Source organism: Saccopteryx leptura, chromosome 1, assembly GCF_036850995.1.
Source record: "Saccopteryx leptura isolate mSacLep1 chromosome 1, mSacLep1_pri_phased_curated, whole genome shotgun sequence".
NCBI lineage: Eukaryota > Metazoa > Chordata > Mammalia > Chiroptera > Emballonuridae > Saccopteryx > Saccopteryx leptura.
In genome coordinates, this window is record NC_089503.1 from 296225119 (window position 1) to 296250037 (window position 24919).

The 24919-nt window shown below is 35.8% G+C and overlaps 1 protein-coding gene across 12 annotated transcripts in view; it reads right to left on the reverse strand.

The window, feature by feature from the left end:
* MYBPC1 (myosin binding protein C1) overlaps positions 1-24919 on the reverse strand; it is an 89436-nt gene that overhangs the window by 36437 nt on the left and 28080 nt on the right. For 6 of the 12 annotated variants that reach the window (XM_066356729.1, XM_066356701.1, XM_066356743.1 and 3 more), the window contains exons 4-17: positions 23969-24007; positions 23406-23441; positions 21677-21787; positions 20357-20505; positions 19907-20024; positions 17915-17966; positions 15760-15816; positions 10598-10764; positions 7953-8085; positions 6554-6678; positions 5490-5595; positions 3678-3844; positions 2115-2277; positions 441-547 (exon numbers count right to left, since the gene is read on the reverse strand). In XM_066356729.1, the coding sequence (XP_066212826.1) occupies positions 441-547; positions 2115-2277; positions 3678-3844; positions 5490-5595; positions 6554-6678; positions 7953-8085; positions 10598-10764; positions 15760-15816; positions 17915-17966; positions 19907-20024; positions 20357-20505; positions 21677-21787; positions 23406-23441; positions 23969-24007 (1530 nt within the window). The remainder of the gene's footprint in view (positions 1-440; positions 548-2114; positions 2278-3677; positions 3845-5489; positions 5596-6553; positions 6679-7952; positions 8086-10597; positions 10765-15759; positions 15817-17914; positions 17967-19906; positions 20025-20356; positions 20506-21676; positions 21788-23405; positions 23442-23968; positions 24008-24919) is intronic. The other 6 variants (XM_066356771.1, XM_066356780.1, XM_066356723.1 and 3 more) reach the window with 3 other exon arrangements.

A 24919-nucleotide genomic window follows, 5' to 3' on the forward strand; every position in this document is an offset into this window, starting at 1 on the left:
CTTCCAGTACTATGTTGAACAGAAGTGGCAAGAGGGGACATCCTTGTCTTGTTACTGATCTTAGAGGAAAATACTTCAGCTTTTCACTGGCACTAAATAGGACTTCCCCTTTGAAGTTAGCTATCATGGATGACTTCAGTCAATTAAACATGAGTCAAAGTGATAGTAGACAGATGTTTAAAATTGACCATTACCAAACAATAAGAAACAAGAGAAATGAGAACCATTTATGAAATTGGGAAACAAGTATAACCACTAAACTTAAAATATATTAAGAAAACAAAAATAATACAAAATCAGCTATTATGATTAGTGATTAAGAACAGTGTATGTATTTTTTCTTTAAACATCACATAGTTTTGAATATGTTACAATTTCAAAGTAAGCAAAAACAAAAATAAAAGAACAGAATTCTGCAAAGATTTCTTTTATCTACTCACCAATAACATGAACTTTGGCAGGCAAAGTAACAGTGTAGGCATCTGGTGTGAATACATAATCACCTTCATCCTCAATGAGAGCACTGTCTATCACTAATTTGTGGATTCTAAGGAAATGAGAGAAACATATTTCTAAGATTTTGCAAAGATTTAGTTTAGACTAAATCTGAGGAGACACCTGGCTTTTATCTGATTAACTTGCTTAACTTGATTAACTGGAGAGAGAGAATAATGTGAAATCTTAATTATCCATTTTATTGACCCATAGTAAATATTAATTTTAGACTATATAAAATTATCTCTACAAATACAACTTACTTATTAGGTAAGAGTCTCTTATTCTTTTTTTTTTTTATCTCATAGTATTATTTAAAAGGCTAAAAGAAAATATCTCACTAATACCATACTTAAAGATTCAAGAAATTAGTAACAATAACCTTGACTTTGGCTTTATATACCAAAACCTAAAAGTAATTATTCTTAACCTTATTGAGGTCATGAACCAGTGATAATCTGATGGACACTATGGATCTTCTCACTGGAGAAAAACAAATATATTTGTATATACAGAATTTGCTTATAATTTCGGAGGATTTACGAGGGTCCCTGAAGTTTATTCAATGTCTCTTTAGGATCCATGGATCCAAGTTTGAGAGCTCATATGTTAGATTTTTGCTAGATTCAAGAATATTACGCCCACTCTAAAAACAAAATAATTGTGGAAAGGTCATGTGACACTGGTTAGAGATGGTTAATCCAATTTGACCAGTTCCTCAACTAGAATTCAGTACCATTTCTCTAACCTCATGTTTAGATAAAAAGAATCAGTCAGCCTGACCAGTCGGTGGCACAGTGGTTAGAGTGTTGGACTGAGACGCAGAGGACCCAGTTTCAAAACCCCGAGGTCACCAGCTTGAGCACAGGCTCATCTGGTTTGAGCAAGGATCACCAGCTTGAGCCCAAGGTCACTGGCTCGAGCAAGGGTTCACTCAGTCTGCTTTAGCCCCCTGGTCAAGGCACATATGAGAAAGCAATCAATGAACAACTAAGGAGCTGCAATGAGAAACTACGGTGCCGCAACAAAGAATTGATGCTTCTCATCTCTCTCCCTTCCCATCTGTCTGTCCCTATCTGTCCTTCTGTCTCTCTCTCTGTCACACACACACAAAAAAAATCAGTCAGTGGTTTTTGACTAGACAAAGCACCATACTGTAAGGTACAGATCCAGGATCACAGGCTAGGCATGATGTACAACAGGGAAATGACATGCTCTTGCTGTTTAGAAGCAATGAATCAGAAATAGATCCTTTCCCTATCACTGCTCTTTAAACATCCTTACCAAATATGTAATTTAGACCTGACCAGGTGGTGGCAAACCCTGAGGTCGCTGGCCTGAGCAAGGGGTCACTGGCTCAGCTGAAGCTCCCCAGTCAAAGCACATACGAAAGCAATTAATGAACAACTCAAGTGCTGCAACTATAATTTGATGATTCTTTTCTGTCTGTTCTCTCTCTCTCTCTCTCTCTCTCTCTCACACACACACACACACACACACACACACAAATACTAGTTAAATACTAGTTAATTAATTAATTAAATATATATGTAATTTAGGAAGTAGAGGACGTGAAGATGGGGACTGGCTGTCACTCAGGGATCACCTAGCTTGCTTACCTTCCTTTGTGTACAACCTTTAAACGGTCACCCTCCTGAACAGGTAGCCCATTTTTAGTCCATTTTCCTGTTACATTCTCAGAGATTTCACATTTCAAGCAGATTTCTTTCCCAAGTTGTACAGTCAGATCAGTTAGAGGTGTCAATATCTTCAGAGGCTTCACTACAGAAATAATAGGTGGTTATAAGTGCCAAACCAAATCCAGACAGGCCAAGATGGTGGCATTTCACAATGGTACAGTCAGTTTTGCTATTAATGCTTATTTTGAAAATGAGATTGTTCCAATGCAATCAATATATTAGGGGATAATTGGAACTTAACACAAATTTCATGTGTGATTACGTACAATTTCATTCATGACAAAGATCAGGTGAATCCAGAAAATTTCATCCAGATGAAATTTTTGTGCAGGTAGGACTGCACAAAACACCCACACCTCAAACATCTACCAACTACCTCAGTTCACTCGTGTAATATGAGTCATACCCATGCACAGCTGAGATTACCACTATCCATCCAATTTTAAATAACCTCTGACCACCTCTTCACAATAGCTCACAAGCTGCAAAACTTCTACACCACTTCTATAAACAAATTTTAGGCCTTTTAAAAAGTAAAGCGCCATATATATTGTATTGTCTATTAGCCATTTAACATGTATAAAATTGTGTTAATGTCTTTTGTAGGTTCTTTTTTTTCTAAAGTGTTGCTGACAAAATTTTTGAGTGTTGTGCCCACAACTCCATTTTCTCTACTAGCGTTTTGGTTTTTATTACATGACTTTGGATAGCACAGTGGTTTTTAGAAAAATGAGTATGTTCCATTATAACAGAACTGCTTTAAATGGATAGAAATATCAGATAAGGATCTGCTTATGGTTAAATTAAAATGGACACCATCCCATGAAACATAAAAGTGTACTGAAATTACTTCTGAATAATTCAGTGCTCAGGTGAATTTAACTTAAGGAAGCAGGATTTCTGCTCCGTGTGTGTTATCAATCTTCCTGTGAGATTTGCTACTTTAATTTTTATGGCTAACTGAAAGGGCAGACTTTGCCATTGAGAACTAATTTCTAATAGTGGGCATTTTGGGAAGTACATTAATTCCCTCATGCCTTTGAAGAATATTAGCAAATTAGCTCTTACAATGTTGAGTAACTTCTCACCCCAAATGTAATTGCAGGATGTTGAATGTTTGTTTAATAAATAGACAGCAAGTTCATCTATGAATAAAGCACACATTATCAATATTTGTATCATATTTAAGTATTTTATCATTTATGTATATGACTGGGAGATTAAAATATTTCTTAACCATGGGTAGCCTTCCTGGCAGGTGATTTTTATACTTCTTTCCCCAATACTGGTGCTTTACTATATTAAATTGAATCGTCCATTCTTTTCTCAGAGGCCCCAGTTGAGATGACATAGACATTCAGCTAGAATGGAATTTAATTTTACAAATTTAAAATTGCCACAAGTAGAACTCTAAAACTGAATTAATGGATGCAACACCATTAGCAAGCGAACATGGAAGACAGCCAAGGAAGTCTTACTTACAGCCAACACTCAGTTTAGCGGATGACTGTCCTCCTGTTGTCATCACAGAATACTCTGCACTGTCGGCCTTGGTCGCTCCTTCTATGATCAAAGTGTGTTTTTTACCCTCAACTTTAACTTTGTATCTTGATTTTGGACCAGGGATGATCTCCTCACCATTCTTAAACCTGGATTAGAAGAAATTATCATATAAATATATATATATATATTTTTATAAATGACCCTTCAGGAGATGGACCTTATTGGTCTTGTTTTCCCCATATTTCTGTGTCTTGCAGAGTGTCTGGCAGATACCAGACACTCAAGAATTATTTACTGAATTAAAGAATGTATAAATTAATCTATTAATGAATTAATATTATAAATATTGTCAGAAAAACGACATTAAAAAATATTAGTCCTCTTTTCCCACTCAGTTTCAATCAGATGAACACACTGATGGTGGATAATATCCATGTTTGGGCTTTTGATTCCACTGGTGAGAATAACGTTTTAATACATTTTAAAGAGAGTTAAGATTCTAGATTTGAATTAACAATCTACTCTGTGTCAGGTCCTGCAGACTCCAGCTATGTAATTTACTGGACTCCTCAACAAAGCATTTCATTTTTGGATTCTGCGTTGTTTAGTCTTTAATTTGAGGAGACTCAAAGAGAACTTGAGAAAACATTTCCTATCTGACAAAAAAGAATGGTTTTTATTTTTTAAAGTGAAATAGTGATTCTCGGTTAAAAATAGTTTTCTGAGGTACTATCACAATACAATGATTAGAAATAAAATGAAGTGGCCCTGGCCGGTTGGCTCAGCGGTAGAGCGTCGGCCTAGCGTGCGGAGGACCCGGGTTCGATTCCCGGCCAGGGCACACAGGAGAAGCGCCCATTTGCTTCTCCACCCCTCCGCCGTGCTTTCCTCTCTGTCTCTCTCTTCCCCTCCTGCAGCCAAGGCTCCATTGGAGCAAAGATGGCCCGGGCGCTGGGGATGGCTCTGTGGCCGCTGCCTCAGGCGCTAGAGTGGCTCTGGTCGCAACATGGCGATGCCCAGGATGGGCAGAGCATCGCCCCCTGGTGGGCAGAGCGTCGCCCCATGGTGGGCGTGCAGGGTGGATCCCGGTCCGGCACATGCGGGAGTCTGTCTGACTGTCTCTCCCTGTTTCCAGCTTCAGAAAAATGAAAAGAAAAAACAAACAAACAAACAAAAAAAAACAAAAAGAAATAAAATGAAGAAAAAGGTATATTTTTTCATGTAAGTTACCAGGTATGGCATAGCAAGAGAAAGCATGGTGTTCAGGTGAAAGGCATCCGTGGGCTTCGGGGTTAAACAGACCTGGGCAACCTGGAGCCATACATTTCTTATTAGTATGTAACTACTTCCCCACATTCTTTTTTTTTTTAATTTATTTTATTTATTCATTTTTAGAGAGGAGAGAGAGGAGAGAGAGAGACAGAGAGGGAGAGAGAGGAGAGAGAGAAGGGGGGAGGAGCTGGAAGCATCAACTCCCACATGTGCCTTGACCAGGCAAGCCCAGGGTTTCGAACCGGCGACCTCAGCATTTCCAGGTTGATGCTTTATCCACTGCGCCACCACAGGTCAGGCCTACTTCCCCACATTCTTACCAATATAGATTCCCAGGCCATTTCAGTTTCATAGGTGGAAAAAAAATCTTAGTATGGTTTTAGTTACCATTTCTACCAACGCGAATGAGATTGAGATTCTTTTCACATCTGTAAAAGCAATTTCCTGTTCTCCATATATGAAGGTACTTTTTGTGTGTGTGTCTATTTAAAATGAACAAGCCTTAGAGAAGTTATTTACCATTTTACATTAGCATCATCTTCAGACACCTCACATTCTAATTCCACTTTTTCCCCACAGTAAGCATTTGTATCTTCCAGCTGTTTAGTCACCAAAATTGGAGGCTCTAACGTGAAAAAAAAAAAAAAAAAGAGAGAGAATCAGGATCATTCACTGTCCAAAACCTGCCTCACAACTCCAAGTTTATTCACAAATGAAAAATCAACCATTAGAAAGCATCATATCACAGAGCTACAATTAGATGGTGGTCTTTATGACTTTTCTTGGCAAAATAAATACTAGCTGACAACCCTGGGTAAATTCTCCCAGCTTTCTCAGAACTGGTCAAATCAAATAAATTATTATTCTAAAGAACAGACAAAATGTATCAAACATCATTTTTGGGATGGGGCAAATAAAATACCAGGTGTTAGACATTTCTGATGAAGAATCTTTAAGACTAAAATTCTTTGATTCTGATGCCAGATAGATGATAGAGACTGCAAAGTTGTCTTAATCAGGGGCCTTATACAATAAATAAATAAATAAATAAATAAATAAATAAATAAATAAATTTAGTGATGCCTGGCTTCACTGACACCCTTGGCTCTTTCCACAGTGTCTTAGTCAATGACAGTCTTTAGAGCTCTCAGTGCCAACTACTGATGCCCCTTTAATTAGGAAACTGGTTTCAAGAGAACTCTATTTGTGATCAGCTCAGTGTGGGAGATGAGGATTAGTCTGTAAGCTTCGCTGGGTTTTCACAAGCTATAACTAGAATCATTATATTGTAAAATACCACTTGCTTGAGTCAAAACTTCCAGGTATTTTTACTCAGCAGTATATTTTTTTCCTCGCCTTGGCTTTTCTAGTCTTTAACACACCAGAAGATGAATCAGGATACACTTTTAACTGCCAGCATAGAGAAGCTTCAGCGCAGAGCCAATGGAGTGTCCAGACTAGGGAGTCTATGAGCTCTCCTCTGGAGCTCAAGAGCTCACCTCATCAATTTCATTTTAATTTTTATCCCTGGGAGAAGGACAGCCTTTGGCTCTTGATGACAACAGTAAGAGATTTCACTTTACCTCTCACAAAGAGCTCAGTGGAACATTTCTCATCACCAGCTGTCACGTAATACTCCGAATCATCTGTTAGTTGACAGTTATTGATAAACATGATTCTTTCACATCCTTTATGTTCAAAGATGTACCTATTTTAAACAGGGGAAAGATAAACAGAGTCATGAACTTGATTTTATTCTTTTCTTTATTGTCAGAAAATTTGGCTTATAATTCAGTAATGCTTGAAAGAGAGGGATATAATTTTGATATGCCATTTAAGCAGCATACCTTACACAGTTTAATGAATATCAAACATGAAATCAATGTTTATCTTTATGATATATAATATAATTAACATGTGTACTTACACATAATATTTAATTTCTGTTATTTTCTTTTATATAGGGTCTGTATTTCAAACATAAATCATTTAGAAAATTGTCAAATTGAAGACTTTAAAAATAAAACATTAAACATTTTCTAAATAAAAATAACCAAGTAAAATTACATTTTTGCTAAATTTAGGCCACCTTCAAGAGATTTTTACCAGGTACAAACATTATCGTCTCAAAGTCACTCTGTAGGCATGACCACATTAGGAAATTGGAAGCCACCTAATTGCACTACAGAAGTGACAGGTTTTCAGGATTAACGTCTTTTCTAAATGTGCATGTGGCTCCTATTAACTTAAAAAAATATGGTGGAGTTGAAAATCTCTCAGGCTGAGAAGAATATCTGTAAAGCAGTTGTATAATAGGCCAGCGATACCATCAGACATCAGGGATTAGTTTGTCTCCTTTATTTGGGAGAGGACCAAGCAACATTAAAACAGAATTAAATGCTACTCTAGAAAAACAAAAGTTATCTCATTATGAAGTGTGATTCCTAGCTGATATAGCAAACATATATTTCAAAATTTTTCAAAGTTTTATTTTATTTATTTTTTTATTTTATTTTATTTTTTTATTTATTAATTATAGTGAGGGGAGAGAGAGTGAGAGAGAGAAGGGGAGAGGAGCAGGAAGCATCAACTCCCATATGTGCCTTGACCAGGCAAGCCCAGGGTTTTGAACCGGCAACCTCAGCGTTTCCAGGTTGACGCTTTATCCACTGCGCCTATTTTTTTTAAATTGAGAGAAGTTTAGTAATCTCTGAAATAATCACATATAACCTAAAGTGACACAAAACCATAATTTAGAATCACCTGAAATAGTCTGTATAGAATTAAAATAAAAAACAAGGTTTAATTTACATAGCGCTATACTTTAAATGGTTCTAAAATACATAAAAAGATTTTATTCTCTCTTTATATGACTCTGTGTGACAAAGTTTTAACTAAAACAGGCTTTTATTTATAAAAAATTAAGCCAAACTACTGTTTGATTTATATAGTTATCACTGATTATTTGCAAAGCTCACTTACTTTGTACTGGGTCGAATTTCTTGACCATTTTTATACCATTTCACCTCCAATTTTGGGTCTGCCAGTTCCACAACAAACCTTACCCGGCCTCCTTTATCAATCTGATATGCAGGATCAAGAATTTTTGCAAAAGCTAATAGAGAGAAGAAGCAAAACTATGTTAATATGCATATACACATGCTATGAATTTAAACAGTTAATTCAATACATACATTAGAACCTAAAACAAAATGAAAAATTGAGACTTGAAGAATTAGAAATCTTCCAAATTATCATTTATATTTTAGAATTCTCTGTTGATTTATATACAATAAAGTGGTTAAAATTTTAAAGAGAATCCACATTTTTTTAGAAGACACATAAGAAAAGGATTTCTGAAGATTTAAAAATGATTGTCTTAGCTCTAGCAGGTGGCAGAGGGCAAGAGCCCCTCCCAAAGCGCTTAGGTCACTGGTTCAAGTGTGAAGGCACCTGCTCTACCTGGAGGTCACAGGTTCCTGCACCAATCAGGTTCAAGTCCCAGTCAGGGCACGTTTGAGAAGCAATCAATGGGTGCACAACTATGTGGAACAATGAGTTGATGCCCCCTCTCTCTCTCTTTCCCTTCCTCTCTTTCAAAAAATAAAAATGAAGATTGTCCTAATCCTTTCAGGGAATTTATAATAATATAAAACACCTAAATGAAATTAAACTTGAAGAGCATGCTTATCCTCCTAGCGTAATTACTGTCAGAATTATTGGTATTACCTTTGTATGTCTTTTATGTCACAAATAGTTTTTTTAATTGAATTTATTTGGGTTAATAAATTATACAGGTTTCAGGTATACAATTCTATAATACATCATCTGTATATTGTATTGTGTGTTCTAGCCTCAGATTTTTTTAATCATAGAATTTATGAGCTAGATTTAATGACTCATAAGATTAAATTGAATATCTTTGACTAATTGAAATAGGCTTATTAGATATTTCTGTACTGTGGATACTTTCCCAAATAGTGGCATGTTTAAAACACCCTTTGCATATATAGTTAGAAAGCCAGAATTAAAAAAAAAAAAATCAAATAATATAGAATATAGTGGTTTTTAAAAATATTGTCTTTAGAAGGTTCTAAACAAAGGTAGTTAACTTTTTAAAATTTCATAGTTTTTATGATTTTAGAGATAATAATTTTCATTTAAAGAGTTTGTAAAATATCTATTTTACTATGAAATGCCTCATGAAGTTGTATGTTTGCATTTCCATCATTCCGACTTTATTATATCACTCATATAACATGTCCTCATAGTTTAACAAGATAAAATAAACACTAGCTTTAAAAAAGGTATCTGTCACATACCTCAAGACATCAATTCAGAGCTAAGTGATCAGATTAAGAAAGGCAGATGAGGGGGGTAAGAGCTGTTGTCTGGCTCTACACTTTAGAATTCTCAAGTATGTGACTTACAGTCTCAGACACCTCTCAGAAATAAAACTTCAGGAGTCTGGGATAGTGCAGTTTGAGAAGGGTCGAGACATGCAAATAAAACAAAAACAAACCACTTCTATATTTCTCTGGGGCCATTTCTCAACCAGTGTACCACAAGGTTTAGAAATAAAAGGCAGATTTTTTTATTATTATTACCTGCTCACAAAAATTAGGGGATCAAGGAACGTGCAGATACTCCAGTACTTTCAGCCTTTTGTATAGTGCATTTTCACCAGTGAAATAAAAGTTGGTTTTGCAACTCATTTGCATAATCAAACAACTTTCTTTGACTTGTCATTTGCTTTTCTGATGTTCTTGTTTAATAAAAAATATCAAATGCTTTTTTTTTTATCATTTCATATTCACTTTGAAATATCTCCTAATTTTTGTGAACAGTATATTTATTTTGAGAGTACATTTATTAAAGCTGGGGATAATGAAACAAAGAAGGTTTTGAAATGAGGTGATGAGATTCTGTAAATTCTATTAACACTAATAAATAATAAAGAAAAATAGGATTGATATGTTAACCTGATGTGTCATAAAACCATAACTGACAATGATCAAGTATAGGAAACTTTGAAGAGCTAATGATCAATTTAAAATGTATCTCTTTTTTATTTTAAATTTCAACATCTTAAAGTATTTTTTTTTAACGGTATTTAAACTCAGAATGAACTGCATCCACTTTAATACCCCAGGGAGCAGCACAGCTATTTTTATTTCAAAAAACACTTTGATAACTTTATTGGGTGTGGGAAGTGAATTCCCTGCGCCCCATCAAATGGGTGCAAACATATGGTGGTAAAACAAAGAGGCATCGAATCTATTCTGGCTAACCCAGAGTCAAGAATCCCAGGGAGATATGCAGGCTAGAGAAAGAGGCCACTGAGAAATTGCCATTGACAACGGGGTAGTACATACTTCAATGTAATTTTTCTGTTACCTTAAACTTTCAGCAGCTTGTTGCTACCTGCGTAACCAGTGCTGTGCGGGTCAGTGAACTATTCCACTTGAAGACAAAGGTAACCAAGAGAAGCGTAACTCCTGCAACTCGCACCCCTTCCTGTCCCTCCCTAAACCCAGGGGACAGAGGAAGGATCACCCACCCACAGGGGTTTCACCATTACACATTTCGCGGGCTCTGGACCGCGGCCACACCCCCGGCGGGCTCACCTGCGCTTTTCTTCTCCACCCTGCGCATGCGCTTCAGCCTCTTGAGCATGCCGCGCAGGTCGGTGATGCCGTACTGGAAGGCGATCTTTTCGTACTCGTTGGGGTTCGCATTTTTTAGCAGGTCCCACACGTCTATCTCGGGTTCTTCCTCCTGCTGCTTCACTTCCCTAACCGGGGAGAACCATTGCCTAGTTTAGTAGCTGCCCACTGGCCCTTAAAGACCAGAAAGGTCGTGGTATGGTACGGGTTTTTCGGTTCAGTGTTGAAAACTGTGTTTAGTGCCTGATTACTTAAGCTTGAGGAGGAAGTGTAGTGTCTTTGCTTGAGGGCTCAGCGAAGTTTCCAGATAGTTAAAGACCAGACATATGCACTTATATTAAGACTCGTTTTCCTAGTGAAAAGCACAACAGTAGGGGGGAAAGGAGGCTATTAAAAAATAGCCTGAAGATATATATTTTTTCAACTTGAAAGTCTAGAAGGTGAAATTTTGAGGAACTTAAAATCAGTTTCATCTTCTAGGATGTAGGTACTGGAAAAAATTTGAAAAGTAGATTAAGAACTAGAAGTTTTAAATATTGGTCTCTGGAAATAAAGTTTTATTTCTACCTACATTGGTGTACTCACCATATATATATATATATATATATATATATATATATATACATACATACATATACATATGTGTGTATATATATATGCAGACAGTACACATACCTTTGGATTTTGCAAATAGCATATTTATTACCATATTAGTAAATGTGTACGTTAACCAATTTTTTGTTTTTTTAATGCAAAATATATTTGAAACTGCCACAAAGGGTTGTTTGGTTGGTTTGTTTTTCATATGATTTCTGTAGGTACATATGCTTTTTAAAAGAAAAAAATGTTTTTCTAAATGTCAGGGGAAAAGGAGAATGAGGCCAAAAAATCTTCATTTTTCATTGTAAAGTACTGTCTTGAACTTTTTAGGAAGCAGGTTTGATATGAGTCATAAGGATATAAATGCTAACCTTCAAAGCTAATGGCTAAGGCTTATATGAACAAGGGAATAGTACCATTAATGTAATTATCAAAATTATGACCACAAATTTTGATCACTGACTAAAGAACATATAGAATACATAAAGAACATATACAAATAAAAAGTGTAAGATTTAAAGTACACTTGTCTGCCCCTATTTTAAAACCAAAAAATGAAACAAAGACTCAAGAATAAATACTCTTTAGGATCTATAATGAAAATGCAAAATATAACTTAAATTGATTTCATTCACTGGCTAAATAATCCTGATTTTGTTTAAGTTTACTTGACTTTTTATCAGATTAATGTGGAAATGTTACAGTGACTACTTACTGTGGATAATGCTGGTTTGGATATGGGTTTCCAGGAAAACTGGTCAACACATCTTAAACATCAGTGTGAAAACAGATTCATGCTATCATGTTAACAAATGATGAATTACATATGTTTGCATTGTCACATGAATTACACCTATTTCAGGTCTTGAGGAAATGCTGGGTTGCAATCATGGGAAAGGGAGGAGACTATAAATAGTAACATAGAGTTAGGTGAGGTTAGGCAAGGATGACTTCTGAATAGCTAATTTCCATTCTCATGTAAGTCTTTATGCCCATTGGCAGAGGATGCTGAGGCTAACCTGGAAAGTAGAAGGAAATGAGAGGTCACCGGTCCATCAGTAACCTTTGTGGGAAGGACTTGACAACACCATTAAAAAAATGTGTCTCTCAAAAACCTTAGACAGTATTATTTTCATCTCACTGAAATAACAATACCCTCAATTAACATGGGGAAATTGAAATGCTTGAGAAAATTGTACAGAAGTTGGAATATTGGTAATAATTTGCCAGATCTACTAAATCTACTGCCTGAAAGTAGTTTAAATTTCAAATATGACTTTTAAATATTTTGTATGAAGTCTTAGAAAATTGCAATTAAAATATGTATGTACATATGTATATATTCTCTGTGGGTGTTCCTTACTTTATTAATGCTCTCTTTGGTCACATTACATCCTCAATATAGTCCCCAAACTGTAAAATCATGCCACAATACATTGTGTTAAATTTATATGTCAGCCAAGAAGTATTAGACACAGACACATTTCAAGTATCCTGTTATCAGTGAAAAGATTTAAAGATATCAAACTAGATTACAATAGCTAAAAAGAGGCACAAGTCAAACACTGAGGCATACCTAGATCCATGAGGTGAATATTTATATGCTGGAAGCCAGTAATAAAAATCATTTTCAGTGTGATTTTTTAAGTTTTGTTGGCAGATTGATAAAACTGATCATCCTCACCATTTTCTTCAATAAAACACCAAAAAGTACCTCACTCTACTACATTCTTAATTTTATCAAATTTTATCAAACACCAATGACCTCTTGCCTATTAATCCTTCCTTTACTCTCCATCATTTAATTGAATCCCAAATTGAAACATTGAAGTATTCCGTATACTGTACTAGAATGTGGGATCGAGGCTCCCACCTGTGGCATTTCCTTAACTTATCCAGAACATTTCTTTTCTTAACATCTCTGGCTGCAGATGGCCCTATCTGCACGGCTACATTAATTTACAGTTGGGAGAAAAATTCAAATTTTTATGCTACTCCTGAGTCTGTTCCAAGCACTGGGATCAACCTATATAACATTCACAGCACCTTCATCTACATCAAAATTTCTATAACTTGACAATCCTAGTGAAGTATAAAGCAGTTATAAAAATTTTATGTAGAATAAAACTTTCAAGTATTTATATAGGTCAAATCCCACAACAAGATGCTTCCCAAAATATTTACTCTGATTTAGTTAATGTCTCTTTTGGAATACACTGGCTTTGTTCAGGTCAGGGATATCTTTTGTTGTGTGGAGATGTTGGTTTTAATGCTGTTTATTCAGATAAGGATTTTGCCAGACTCTTAGAGAAGTAGAAATGGTAACCATGTGTCATTACCACAATGAAAACATATGCAATTCAAAATTAGTAAGAAAACACAACGATTTTAAAAGACATATTAGTGGATTAGTATAGTATATTAAATGAATATAGTCTTATCTTAACAACAATCTAGTTATGAGTCAAAATCATAATTAGGGGATGTAAAGAAAATGAGAACTGGAGACATGTTAGCTCCCTATGTTTTATAGTAATTTTTTTCTTTAGTCATTGTCACTGTTAATTAGATGATTTCTTTTACTTTACGAACTAATGGTAGAACTAGTCTGTTCTTTCTTTCTTTAACTCTTTCAACCAGAGTATGGCATTTAATAATCTACTGTATAACATTTTGATTGATTGATTGATTCATATGTGTATATTTTGTTTCTGTACAAATACAAACTATTCAAGAGAAAATGTCACATTTTTGGTGAAAATAAAAATCAATACCTATTATAAGCCATGCTTTTTACAGTTAATCCTCACAATAAATTCCATTAAGTAGCTTTTATTCTCCATATTTACAGGTAGGGAAACCAATTCTTAGAGAGGACATATAACTTGAACAAAGTCATGTAATTAGTAAATTGCTTTCTGTGTGCCAGGCACCAGAAGACCCTGATTTCTTGTCCTCACATCACCTGTAGCATTGTAGTCTACACAAAGACACCATTTAGTATTTTCCAGGTTGAGTAAATAATTGCAGGGGGAAAAAACTTTCTTATCTTCATAAATTGTCAATTTGTGTTGTAAACTAAAGCATCAATATCTGAGATCGATCCCGAGTAGTATTTCTTACATGGAGTCATAGGAAGCGGTTGACTCAGGAAAGGGAAACTTGGAATCAGGTCTCTGCTCTGCTTCTAACTAGTTGTGTGACTTGAGATAAGTCACTCAACATTTCTGTTCCCTAGTTTCTCACCTGTAGGATGAGAAAAGATGATTTGATACTGCCAAAGTCTATTAATTGGTTAATATCCATTGGTAATTACTAAATTATACCTATTAATATTTATGCTTTCAAGCTTAATGTTTAAAGCTGGGGTGAATTTTTCATTCATTAGAACTTGAATAAAGGCATCAAATTAAACTGAGAATAACCACAAACCTAGTTATTTTTACTTATAATTTGTAGCCAATCATATTTATACTTATGTTCCTTTAATAACTGCAGAAAGCACTAAAACAAATAAAAAGTGAACTGTAAAAGTTAAATAAAAACTGATATCAATATTATATATCAATTTAGAATGTAGTTTTACTATTTATTCACAAATTTATTAGATAAACATAATCCCAGTAAAAATCAATTTCTTTTCTTGTTTCTGCACTAAATATCTGGATATCTTAAACTTTATATATAACATAAAATATTGCCTATTATATGATTATATATACACATAACTATATAAACATAAATCTATAAAATGGTTATGTGCTAAATATTTGTGAAATTATAGAAATTTTATTGCAAGAGAGAACAATTTTAAAAGTGTGAGTGATAACACTAAATACTTATTTCCATTTTACTACTATATTTTACCTCTTCTAAAATGTACATTTTTTTATATTTTAAACATCTCTGAGAAAGATATATCTTATAATCCATAGTTTGTCATAATAAACTATTTGGAGCAAGTTTTTATTGCCCAGTGATTTGTAAAATACAGGTATGTCTTAAAATGAATGGTCTCTTAGATTTAATGAAATACAGTAAATCATAAATGCTATATTAAAGTAGATATGCCTTTAAAATATATTTTATATATATATATGCAGAGACTTCTGTCAAAATTGTGAAATTGATTTTTCTGTCAAATATCAAAGGCAGGAGAATGGACGCTTTATTCAGTCATCACAGGTAATTATGACTGAAATGAGAGAAATAGAAAAATTAGAGGTTTTTAAGTATGTAAGTCTTCTGTCTCAGTTTTCAGTCTCTTCATCTCCAACCAAGAAAATACACAAAGACTCATAAAATATTTAAGAAAAACAGTTAAAAGCATCAGCTAAATCTTAAACAGATTAGTATGCGGTTGTTTCTCTCTCTTTCTTAGTCGTCTTTGTTATAGTCTATAAGTAAAACATATTTTAAGAAATAGATTCTTTGAAACGCATCTACTTTAAACTTGACTTCTCTGAGTGGATAGCTAAAAGATTTCCAGGCCACAGCGCCTCACTCCATCATTTTGTTCTCACCTACGTTTCAGGAGACCACTAAAGTCAAGTTCCCCTGCATCCTCTTGACCTTCTCCACTGTCATTAACAAAAGAAAAGCAAATCTGGGTTTAATGCTGAGACACATACACAACAGTTTGCCCCAAACACTCTACATATAGTGTATATGCAATTTTGTACCAGCACACAAGTCATGGGACTAAATCAACACAAACAATTTCTTTTCACACAAGGGATATTTAAAATTTTTGGAGTATGTACTTGTGGAAAAGTAAACAAGAAGAGCTTGTGTTACACTAGGATTTCAGAAGACACATTTTTGTAGATTGCATATATAAAAAGGCTTAGATTTGTGTTAAAATGGAGTAACACAAATGCACTTAAGCCAAACAACACAAAGTACTTTGTTTTTTTGCAAGATGGGGGATCTAGAAACATACCTGTGTAAAAAGCAAAGAACTTTTGCTGATTTTTGTCACTCAAGTCAAACAGAGATTGGCTTGGAGGACAGAGTGTACCAGTGTCAAACATATAAGAGCAAAGCTTATATTCAAAGGTAACTTCTTTGTGTCCACCAATAGATGACTCAGATAATGTGATACTGACATAACATAAAAATGGAGCTAGAGCAGAGCTTGGGAAAAGATGCATTCCTTTCTGTTTCAAAGGGAAATAATTATAAGCTTTACATTTTCTTGTTAATAGCTTTTCCTTTTAAAATGGATTTTTCAAAAATTTGCTTTCGAATTGTTGATGAGACATCTAGGAATTGTTTAAAGTGCTTTCCTATAGAGAAATGCATCTTAAATCAGGCATGCAGCCACCTTTGATTTCTTATAAACTCTAAATAGAAGCTCTGGAACTGACACTTAAATGGCACTATGTATTTACTTACATGTTTAATTTTTTAATGAAGATTTTGTTTCCTGCTCTTTACAAGTGTTAGTTATGGTTTCTAAGGAAAGAGTCTGCGGGATTAAAAACAGTGTGTATAACACGTAAGTCATACAAATTGAATTCAAATAATGTGTTTTCAAATTTTCTTTAATAGCAAGTATTTGGAGACCTTTTGAAGTAAATACATTTCTAGTCCTTTAAAACACAAAATTGGGTAAACGATGTCTCCTTCTCCTAAATTATACTTGAACATGGTACGCGCACACGGTAGTTTCAGACTCTGCGTTTGCCGGACATGGGAAGGTGGAAGGAAACCAATGAGATTTGAAAGTTATGACTTAAAACGAAAAATATCATCAACTGATCAAGTAACAATAAATATCTTTTCAAAGCAATCAAAATTTTCATTTATTCATAATTTAAGAGGGACATATGCCTTTTATCAGCAAAATAGCCTTTGTTTTATAATAATTTGGGATGACTTTCCTTATTCAACAAAATGGTATGTGCATTCAGTTGTACAAAGAAGAAAACCTCTGCTCTCTGCAAGGAGCTTATATTCTGGAAGCATTAAGTACAGTGAGTAAAATAATGGCTGTTATGGGCTAGTTACACTTATAGACTAGAAAAAAATTTTCTTTTTATTTTTTTATCCCCTGATTATTCGGCCTCGGCAGCCGCAAAATAAGTCAAGTAGGTAATTATATTTTCCTTTTTACAGTGGTTTTATTCCAGCGGACTCAGTTGTCTTTCACTTAGGATAATCCAATGTTTAAATAGTGCTAACTTCAGTAAGTAACTATTTATTTGTCATTTTCTGAGCGTATGGTTCAATAGCTCCGTAAGTGATTTCTATATGAAATGCAATATTAGTTTTCTCCTATTATTTAACTGGCTCTAAGATGCTTATCTTCACATATCTATCTTTTTTTGGCCATTTGGAGGGAAATAATGCAAAAAGGAAGAAGCTGAGTATGAATAGGTTGCAAGTGTGTTTTCAGAAGGCAACTGAAGCCTACCCAAGTGGGAGCTTTGCTATAACAAGAATATTCTTAGGAATGATCAATATATACTTGATTTGGCCTTCAGTCCAGGACTTTTCTAGAACACTAACTTTTGAATATATGGTATGTTTAACTACAGTAAACAAATAAACAACAACAAAAAAAAACACGTTCTCATTTGGAATGATAGAGGGTGGAGGAAGAGAAAGCATGTTTAGAAAATCCTCTACTTTCGTGTTATACAAAAGCTACCGAGAGTCCCCTTCTGAAGTTACCTTCTCTTGAAAGCAGATCTGATGTCAATGTTTGGAGTTGTCCCGGTAGATTCTGCGAAAGGAAAGGAAACAATGAAGTAAATACCATTAAGAAAGCAGTTTTATGTTCAGTTCCTTTCCAGGCTGTGGGGATTCTTCAGGTAAAGGAAGGCCAGGTAAAGGGGATGGCTCTCTTCCTGGATGACTGAGCTTCTGAGACATCATAACTTATCCTCCCTCACACAGAGTCAGAAAAAAGACTTCAGTTACCTTAACCCATTGCCATCCCATCTGCTTGCCCATTAGACTCTCCTGAAGAATTAAAAAAAAAAGAAATCTCAGCTTCTTGATCTTTCTGCTGGAGATTTTGACTCAAAAGATCAAAGATGGGCACCGGGAAATCAAAATTCTTAAAAAGCCCTTCAGGTGACTCCCAGAGAAGCCCGGCCAGGTTGAAGAACTCCACCCACGATCATCAACCTCTTCTTGACATCTCTCAGAATGAGAATCTCACAACCTTCTGTTGTGTCTACAGAGCTTTAGTGAAAGAGCTCAATGGAAGGTAAGAAAAAACTCACCTCATAATTTCCCTCTTTTGATTCTAACCTACCTAAACACTTCTTGAGTACATGGAGAATGGCCTTGTCCTGCTGTGTGACAGTCCTACCCCTATTTACAACGAGTCACGTATGCCTGACCTCCTTCACCCACACCGAAGAGGGGGTGGTTTCTGGATTCTCCATCTTCCTGGTTACTCTACTGCAGAAGGGATCCCAGTGGACATACAGTGCCAATGGCCAAAGACATTACTCCACATGTGAAACAGCTAACATGTTGCAGAGAGTGGTACCATTTTCTAAATCAGTGGTAGTCAACCTGGTCCCTACCGCCCACTAGAGGGCGTTCCAGCTTTCATGGTGGGCGGTAGCGGAACAACCAAAGTATAAATAAAAAGATAGATTGAACTATAGTAAGTTGTTTTATAAAGATTTATTCTGCCAAACAGCGAAAATCCAACATAAAGTACTTGGTAAGTAATTATTATTATATGCTTTAACTTGCTGTAACTCTGCTTTATAAATTTTATAAAGTAAAGTTACTTCCCTACTTTATAAATCATCATTACGTGGAACCAGTGGGCAGTTAGAAAATTTTACTAACAGAGATACAAAAGTGGGCAGTAGGTAAAAAAAGGTTGACTACCCCTGTTCTAAATCTAGATTCTCTGCCACTTCTAATGGCCCAGTTTTAAGTTATGCCAGCTTTGTGTTTTGTAGCTACATTGCATTTTAAATTCATCTTAAATTTATGATCTTTGCTGTCAGTGAGCTTTCCCTTTGTTTACTTGTAGAAGTTCCCCCACCAAATTTACATGTACACATTAACATTTATCCCTATTCACCTCATTCTAGGCCAGTGGTTCTCAATATGTGGGTCGCGACCCCTGCGGGGGTTGAACGACCAAAACACAGGGGTCGCCTAAAGCCATCAGAAATACATATTTTATTTAAAAATGTATTGTATAATAAACATGTATTTTCCAATGGCTTTAGGCAATCCCTGTGTTTTGGTCGTTCGACCCCCGCAGGGGTCGCGACCCACAGGTTGAGAACCGCTGTTCTAGGCAGTACACAGAACATGTGGATAGAGAATGCCCATATCTGATGTTAGTCTTTATGAGAGAAATCCTCCCTTCTACTTGGGTATCCTAACATTCTCGCACCATATTAATGTATCCCCAACCCTGAGTGGGAGTAAGTAGACCCAATGAAATGGGTGCATTCAGTAGCAGCAGAGAAATGGCATCATTTAAGAGATTGAAGAAATATAGATAACATGGCACTTACAAATTGCCTCATAACTATTATTAAGTAGGCTTGCTGAGGATCACACACTGTTTTAAAGGAAACTTTGCTTTCAAAATCTCAGTCTATTAAATGGCTTTCTCTTCCATCTCTTCATACCCCCCTTTTTTTTAAAATCACATTTTTCCAGACAAGAAGGTTCTCTTACCATGTACTTCAAGATCGAATGAACAGCTGTCAAACTTATCCTTATAAGTGACCTCACACCTGTAGTTTCCTGCGTAGTTCTCTTTGGCCTTGATGATCTGCATCTCGAATGTGTACACCTGCAATGAGAAGCGTCCGGACACGTCTCAGTCCTGCCTTGCCAGAAGGAAGACGCTGCCACATTTCAGTTATTTCCCAAATTCTGTCGCACTGGCTTAAAGACATATCTGTATCTGAGGATTCCAGGGCGATGCTCTCAATAGAGAAGGGGGTCAGCGTGCTCCGCAGCCCGTGGGCACAGCAGGGCAAGCATGCCAAGTGTAGACCCCAGGAATAGTAACTCCAGAGAATTTTCTGGGACTGAAATCTCAAAGCTCAACTGCAAAACGACATCTCGCCCGCAGAGAAGGAATGAGCGGTCACGTCCCCGCGCTGGAGTTCAGGGCCATACCCGAGACTGCCTCTCGAAGCTTTCCTTCAACTGCAGGTGCTTCCCGGCTTTGCTGGCCAGGTCCATCCATTTCCCCTTAAACCATTTGATGGTGGGTTTTCTAAGGAGATCTTCAGCCTTGACTTTGGCTATAAAGGTGATATTTTCACCTAGAAAAAGCACAAGTGACTCACACAGTGGTTTAAAATGGTCATTTGTTTTGTTTTGCTCTCAAGTGGAAGGAATTACACAGAACTGCCCTGCATACACTATGGTGTGACCTGTGCCCCTGGAATTGGGCAATGAAGTAATTTTGTTATGAGTAACCTAGAAGTTCTCAAGATACTCTGACTTGTTCCGCTTTTCATGTTTATGGAACAAAATATGAGCAATGGGTTAATTAGTAGAAATAATTTTTCTTTGGTTTTATATTACATATGAAATAAAAATGGGAAAACCCCACAAATATATATATATATATATTATATCATATATATATGTACAGTGTATACATTTTTTTTCAAATCTTTTATTAAGTAAGTGATAGGAAGTCTGGAATGATAGGACTACAATTAAATAAAACTGATCTTTTTGAAATAAACTGGCCTAGATGTTTGAATCGACAGAGTTAGACCCTAAGCACACGAACACTCTAGCCCCATGACCAGTCCAGTGTTTTGGTATCTTCTGGAAACATGAGGGGAGCAAACATGTCCATCCACATGCAGTGTGCTTCTACATTCTTGACCTGAAAGAATACAGTCAGCTCATGTGCATAATATTTGGTGTCATCCCTATTTGATAGATGAAGAAACTGATTTGTATCCAACCTGGATCCAGGCTTTAGGCACTGGACTCCTACATGCTAAAGATACTGAAATTAAAACTGCTCTCACCTTTTCAGGCTATAAGAGCAGGGTTCAGTATAGACATACAATGGAATATTATTCAGCCAGAAAAAGGAAAGGAAGTACTGATTCATGCTCTAGCATGATGGACCTCAAAAACAATATGCTGAGTAAAAAGAGCCAGACATAAAAGTTTACATATTGTGTAATTGCATTTACATAAGATATTCAGAATAGGGGAATTTTACACTAGCAAAGCAGATTAGTGGTTCCCAGGGACTGAGGGGGAAGGAAAACGTTCAGTACTAGCTTAATGGGAGTACTGGGTTTCTGTTTGCGGTGACGGAAATGTTTTGGAACTAGATAGAGGTAGTGATTGCACATTGATTGTAATAATAGCCATTGGTTGTTCACTTTACAGTGGTTAATTTTATGTTATGTGAATTTCACCTGCATTTTTTTTTAAAAGCAGGATTTGATGCTTGGCACTCACCAACTTTTACTCTTCCTGTTTGAGGCTTTTCCACAAAAAGGGTGGACAGCTGAGAATTAGCATTCTGCTTTTCTTGATCTTCTGTGGCAGGTGATTCGCCGAGAGACCACTCTAATGAGCAGAAAGAAGGGAAAGGGTCACTCGGGGCCAGGTTCGTCATAAGCGGACTTACCTGGGTTGGTCATGCTCATCAACGCTGAAACTTTGTCTAATCAACCTGGGCAAATGTCACATTGTTCTTTCTCTCCATCACCCCCTTGCAGCCATCAGGAGGGAGTGACAGATTGCCTTCTTACAGGGATGTCTCTTCCATAATGGGAAAAAGGAACATTTCCTAATTCTTAGAAATAGTAAATTTTTTCAGGTAGGTTGTTACTCTGTCTTTATTGGAAGCCATGGTTTCTTTATTTTTTCATCTTGCCTGACCCCTAACCAATAAATAATGGTAGGAACTATATTAAAACAGTACTGTCAGTATTTTTACAGGTGCCTGACTGTAAGACTATATCTATACCACACAGAATTGAATGGGGCAGTTTGCAGGTCAGTTGAGAGGGTCAGACAACCAAGTCTGGCCTGGTATTTCTAAATTCCTTGCTTTTGTATGATTAGACAATTTTATTAGAATCGTCTAGACATGGCCACAGTTTGACAATTAAGTAACAGATCATGACCTGCAGTTACAAGTTTCAAGGATAGTTAGGAGTGTCCTGAAAGGGGGGAAAAGTCTCAGAAAAACAGAAAGAAAGAAAAAAGAACTCTTTAAGGCTTTCCTTTGAAGAGAGAGAACCTGGAAATGAAGTTGATTTTGAATTTTCTAGTTTGCACTCCAGGTGCTTAACTTGGATTAATCCTCAGTCAGCTCCCATGAGGAGGGTAGGAGAGAGAACTGTAGATATTCCCTCTGTTTCCAAGAGCTGAATTCAGAGTTCAGTTTCAGCTGCTTAAATAACTGGAAAAAAATGCATGAGTTGCCAACTCTGCCTGTTAATGTTTCTCGAAAAGAAGGAAATGTAGATTTAGTTATTTTAGTTGTCATGTAGCAATCATGCTTAGTATTTCTATCCATAGGAGACCAATGAAGTTATGCAATGTAGTCACATGATTACATGATTTTTTAAATAACCAAGTTGATGTTACAATTTTATATTGTGTGTGCCTGTAATATTAGTAATAATAGTGGAAAGAGGCTATTCACATTTAAAACATAAGGGCAAGAATATTTACTGTTTTGTTTATTTCTATACTTAAGCCTGGCCCATAAGAGGCCCATAGTAAGATCATAGTAGGCCTTCAACACAAGTTTGTTGAATGAACGAATTGTAGTCCAGCTGACAGGATGCATTTGTAAGTGGTTTATCAACTCTATTTAAAGTTCTGTAAAAATGTGAATAACTATCTAACTTTAGCACCCTGTAAATGGAGAGATTAAAAGTTTCTTAATCTCTATATGTTTGTCAAATGTTAAAAATGATAGTTATAATAAAACAAAAAACCTGTGCGATATGCAGCTAGACTCCTGAATTTGTGTGTGTGTGTGTGCATCATGCAAAATTAATTGCTTCTCAATACATTAGTTTTCTTGTAAGAAGACATGTAATGAAAGATGGCTATCAGAGCTACAAACCAAATGAAATGAAGATTAGAATCTATACAGCTTCAAGAAATGAGGCCATTAGTGATTATATTAAGGTGGGGTTGGGATGCCTTGCTCCAGGCATCTGCTCACCTGAATCTTTTCTTTCCAGGGCCCGACTACCCAAACCTGAAAGAAAAGTGTGATTTGGATGATGCCAGGGGCTGGGGATGCAAAGCAAAGGCTGACTTCAACCTCCTTGAATCCCCCAAACCCTCTTCTTATGATGGGGAGAAAAAACTAGAAGTTGGCTTGGATGGACAATCAGCGGAGGTTCAGCTATGAAAGCATCTCTAAAAACACGTTTATTTGAAAAGACAATAACAAGATAAAAAATCCAAATATCTTAAGAACAGGTGGAAAGGGTACACAGATGCAAATGAAGACAAACATTTTTGCACCTAAAATGTATAGCCAAGATTTACGAGTCTTATTTTATTCACAAAGGAAGACTCGTCTTTAAAAATATTCTCATGTAAAACAAAAAATTGCCATTCAAGCCAATGTTTTCCCCCTTGGCTCTGGCACCGCACCGGCAGAACCTGGTGCCCCTGCTCTGCACCTTGTCTCATCAGGTTGCTCTGCCTTTTCTTTTCCTTTACTGTCAATTAACAATCAGCTAAAGTGGGGGGAGTAGGGTTCGCGATCATCCTAACCTGGAGGTAGGGCAATAGACGGAGAGGCTTCCTCTTCATCTGAAACAAGAAATAGGTATACAAAGTCAAGGAGAAAAGGACTTCATCCCGAGTATCCTGAGAAAAGAGAAATCTGAAAAAGAAGAGGAGAAACTACACAAAACACTTTCAACTGATGAGCAAACCTTAGAAGACTTGGTACCTGAGAGGTTCAAGTGGAAGATTTCAGGCAAAAGAAAAAAAAAATAAACAAAAGGTGAGAAAGTAGGGTAAGCCAAATGAAAGGATAAATTAAAAATCAGAACTTGATGCAAGCGTTGTATGAGTGTAAGTTAAGAAAAAAATTTATGCTAAAAATTTGAACCTTGATGAAATCCACAGTGGAGGGGTAACTAAAGTCAATAATAGGCATAATCCCTATGACCATCTGGACACAGACATAAAAGCGTATATGTCTGTCTGAGAACTTGTTCTCTCCATCCCCAAAACCTCACGATTAATTTCCCTTCTACGTTTAAGAAACAAAAGTCAACATTATCTAATATAAATCAATTTGTCATACTTACTTAAAGCACCAATAATTATTTTAGAAACTTTATAAAGTTATAAGCATTTTCCCAAGACTATGTTGGTGTTGGCCAATGCTGTATAATTTTAAAAATATTTACCTATGCACATTTGTAAAATTCAAAATATGCTTTTGAGTGTTAATGTGCAGAGGCACTATATTCTTTTTTTCTAAAATGCCTGAATTTTAAAATGTCTTTACATATTAGATGCTTAAATAACATTGATGCTTAAATAACATTTGTTGTTATCTGAACCTCTGTCCCTCTCATCCCGAAGCATGAAGTGTTAGAATAAATGATAATAATCTTTTTAATTAAAATAATAGAATAATTGTGGATTACAAAATACAAATATATATGATGATATAAACTAGGATGGAGCAAACACATGCACATTAAAAAG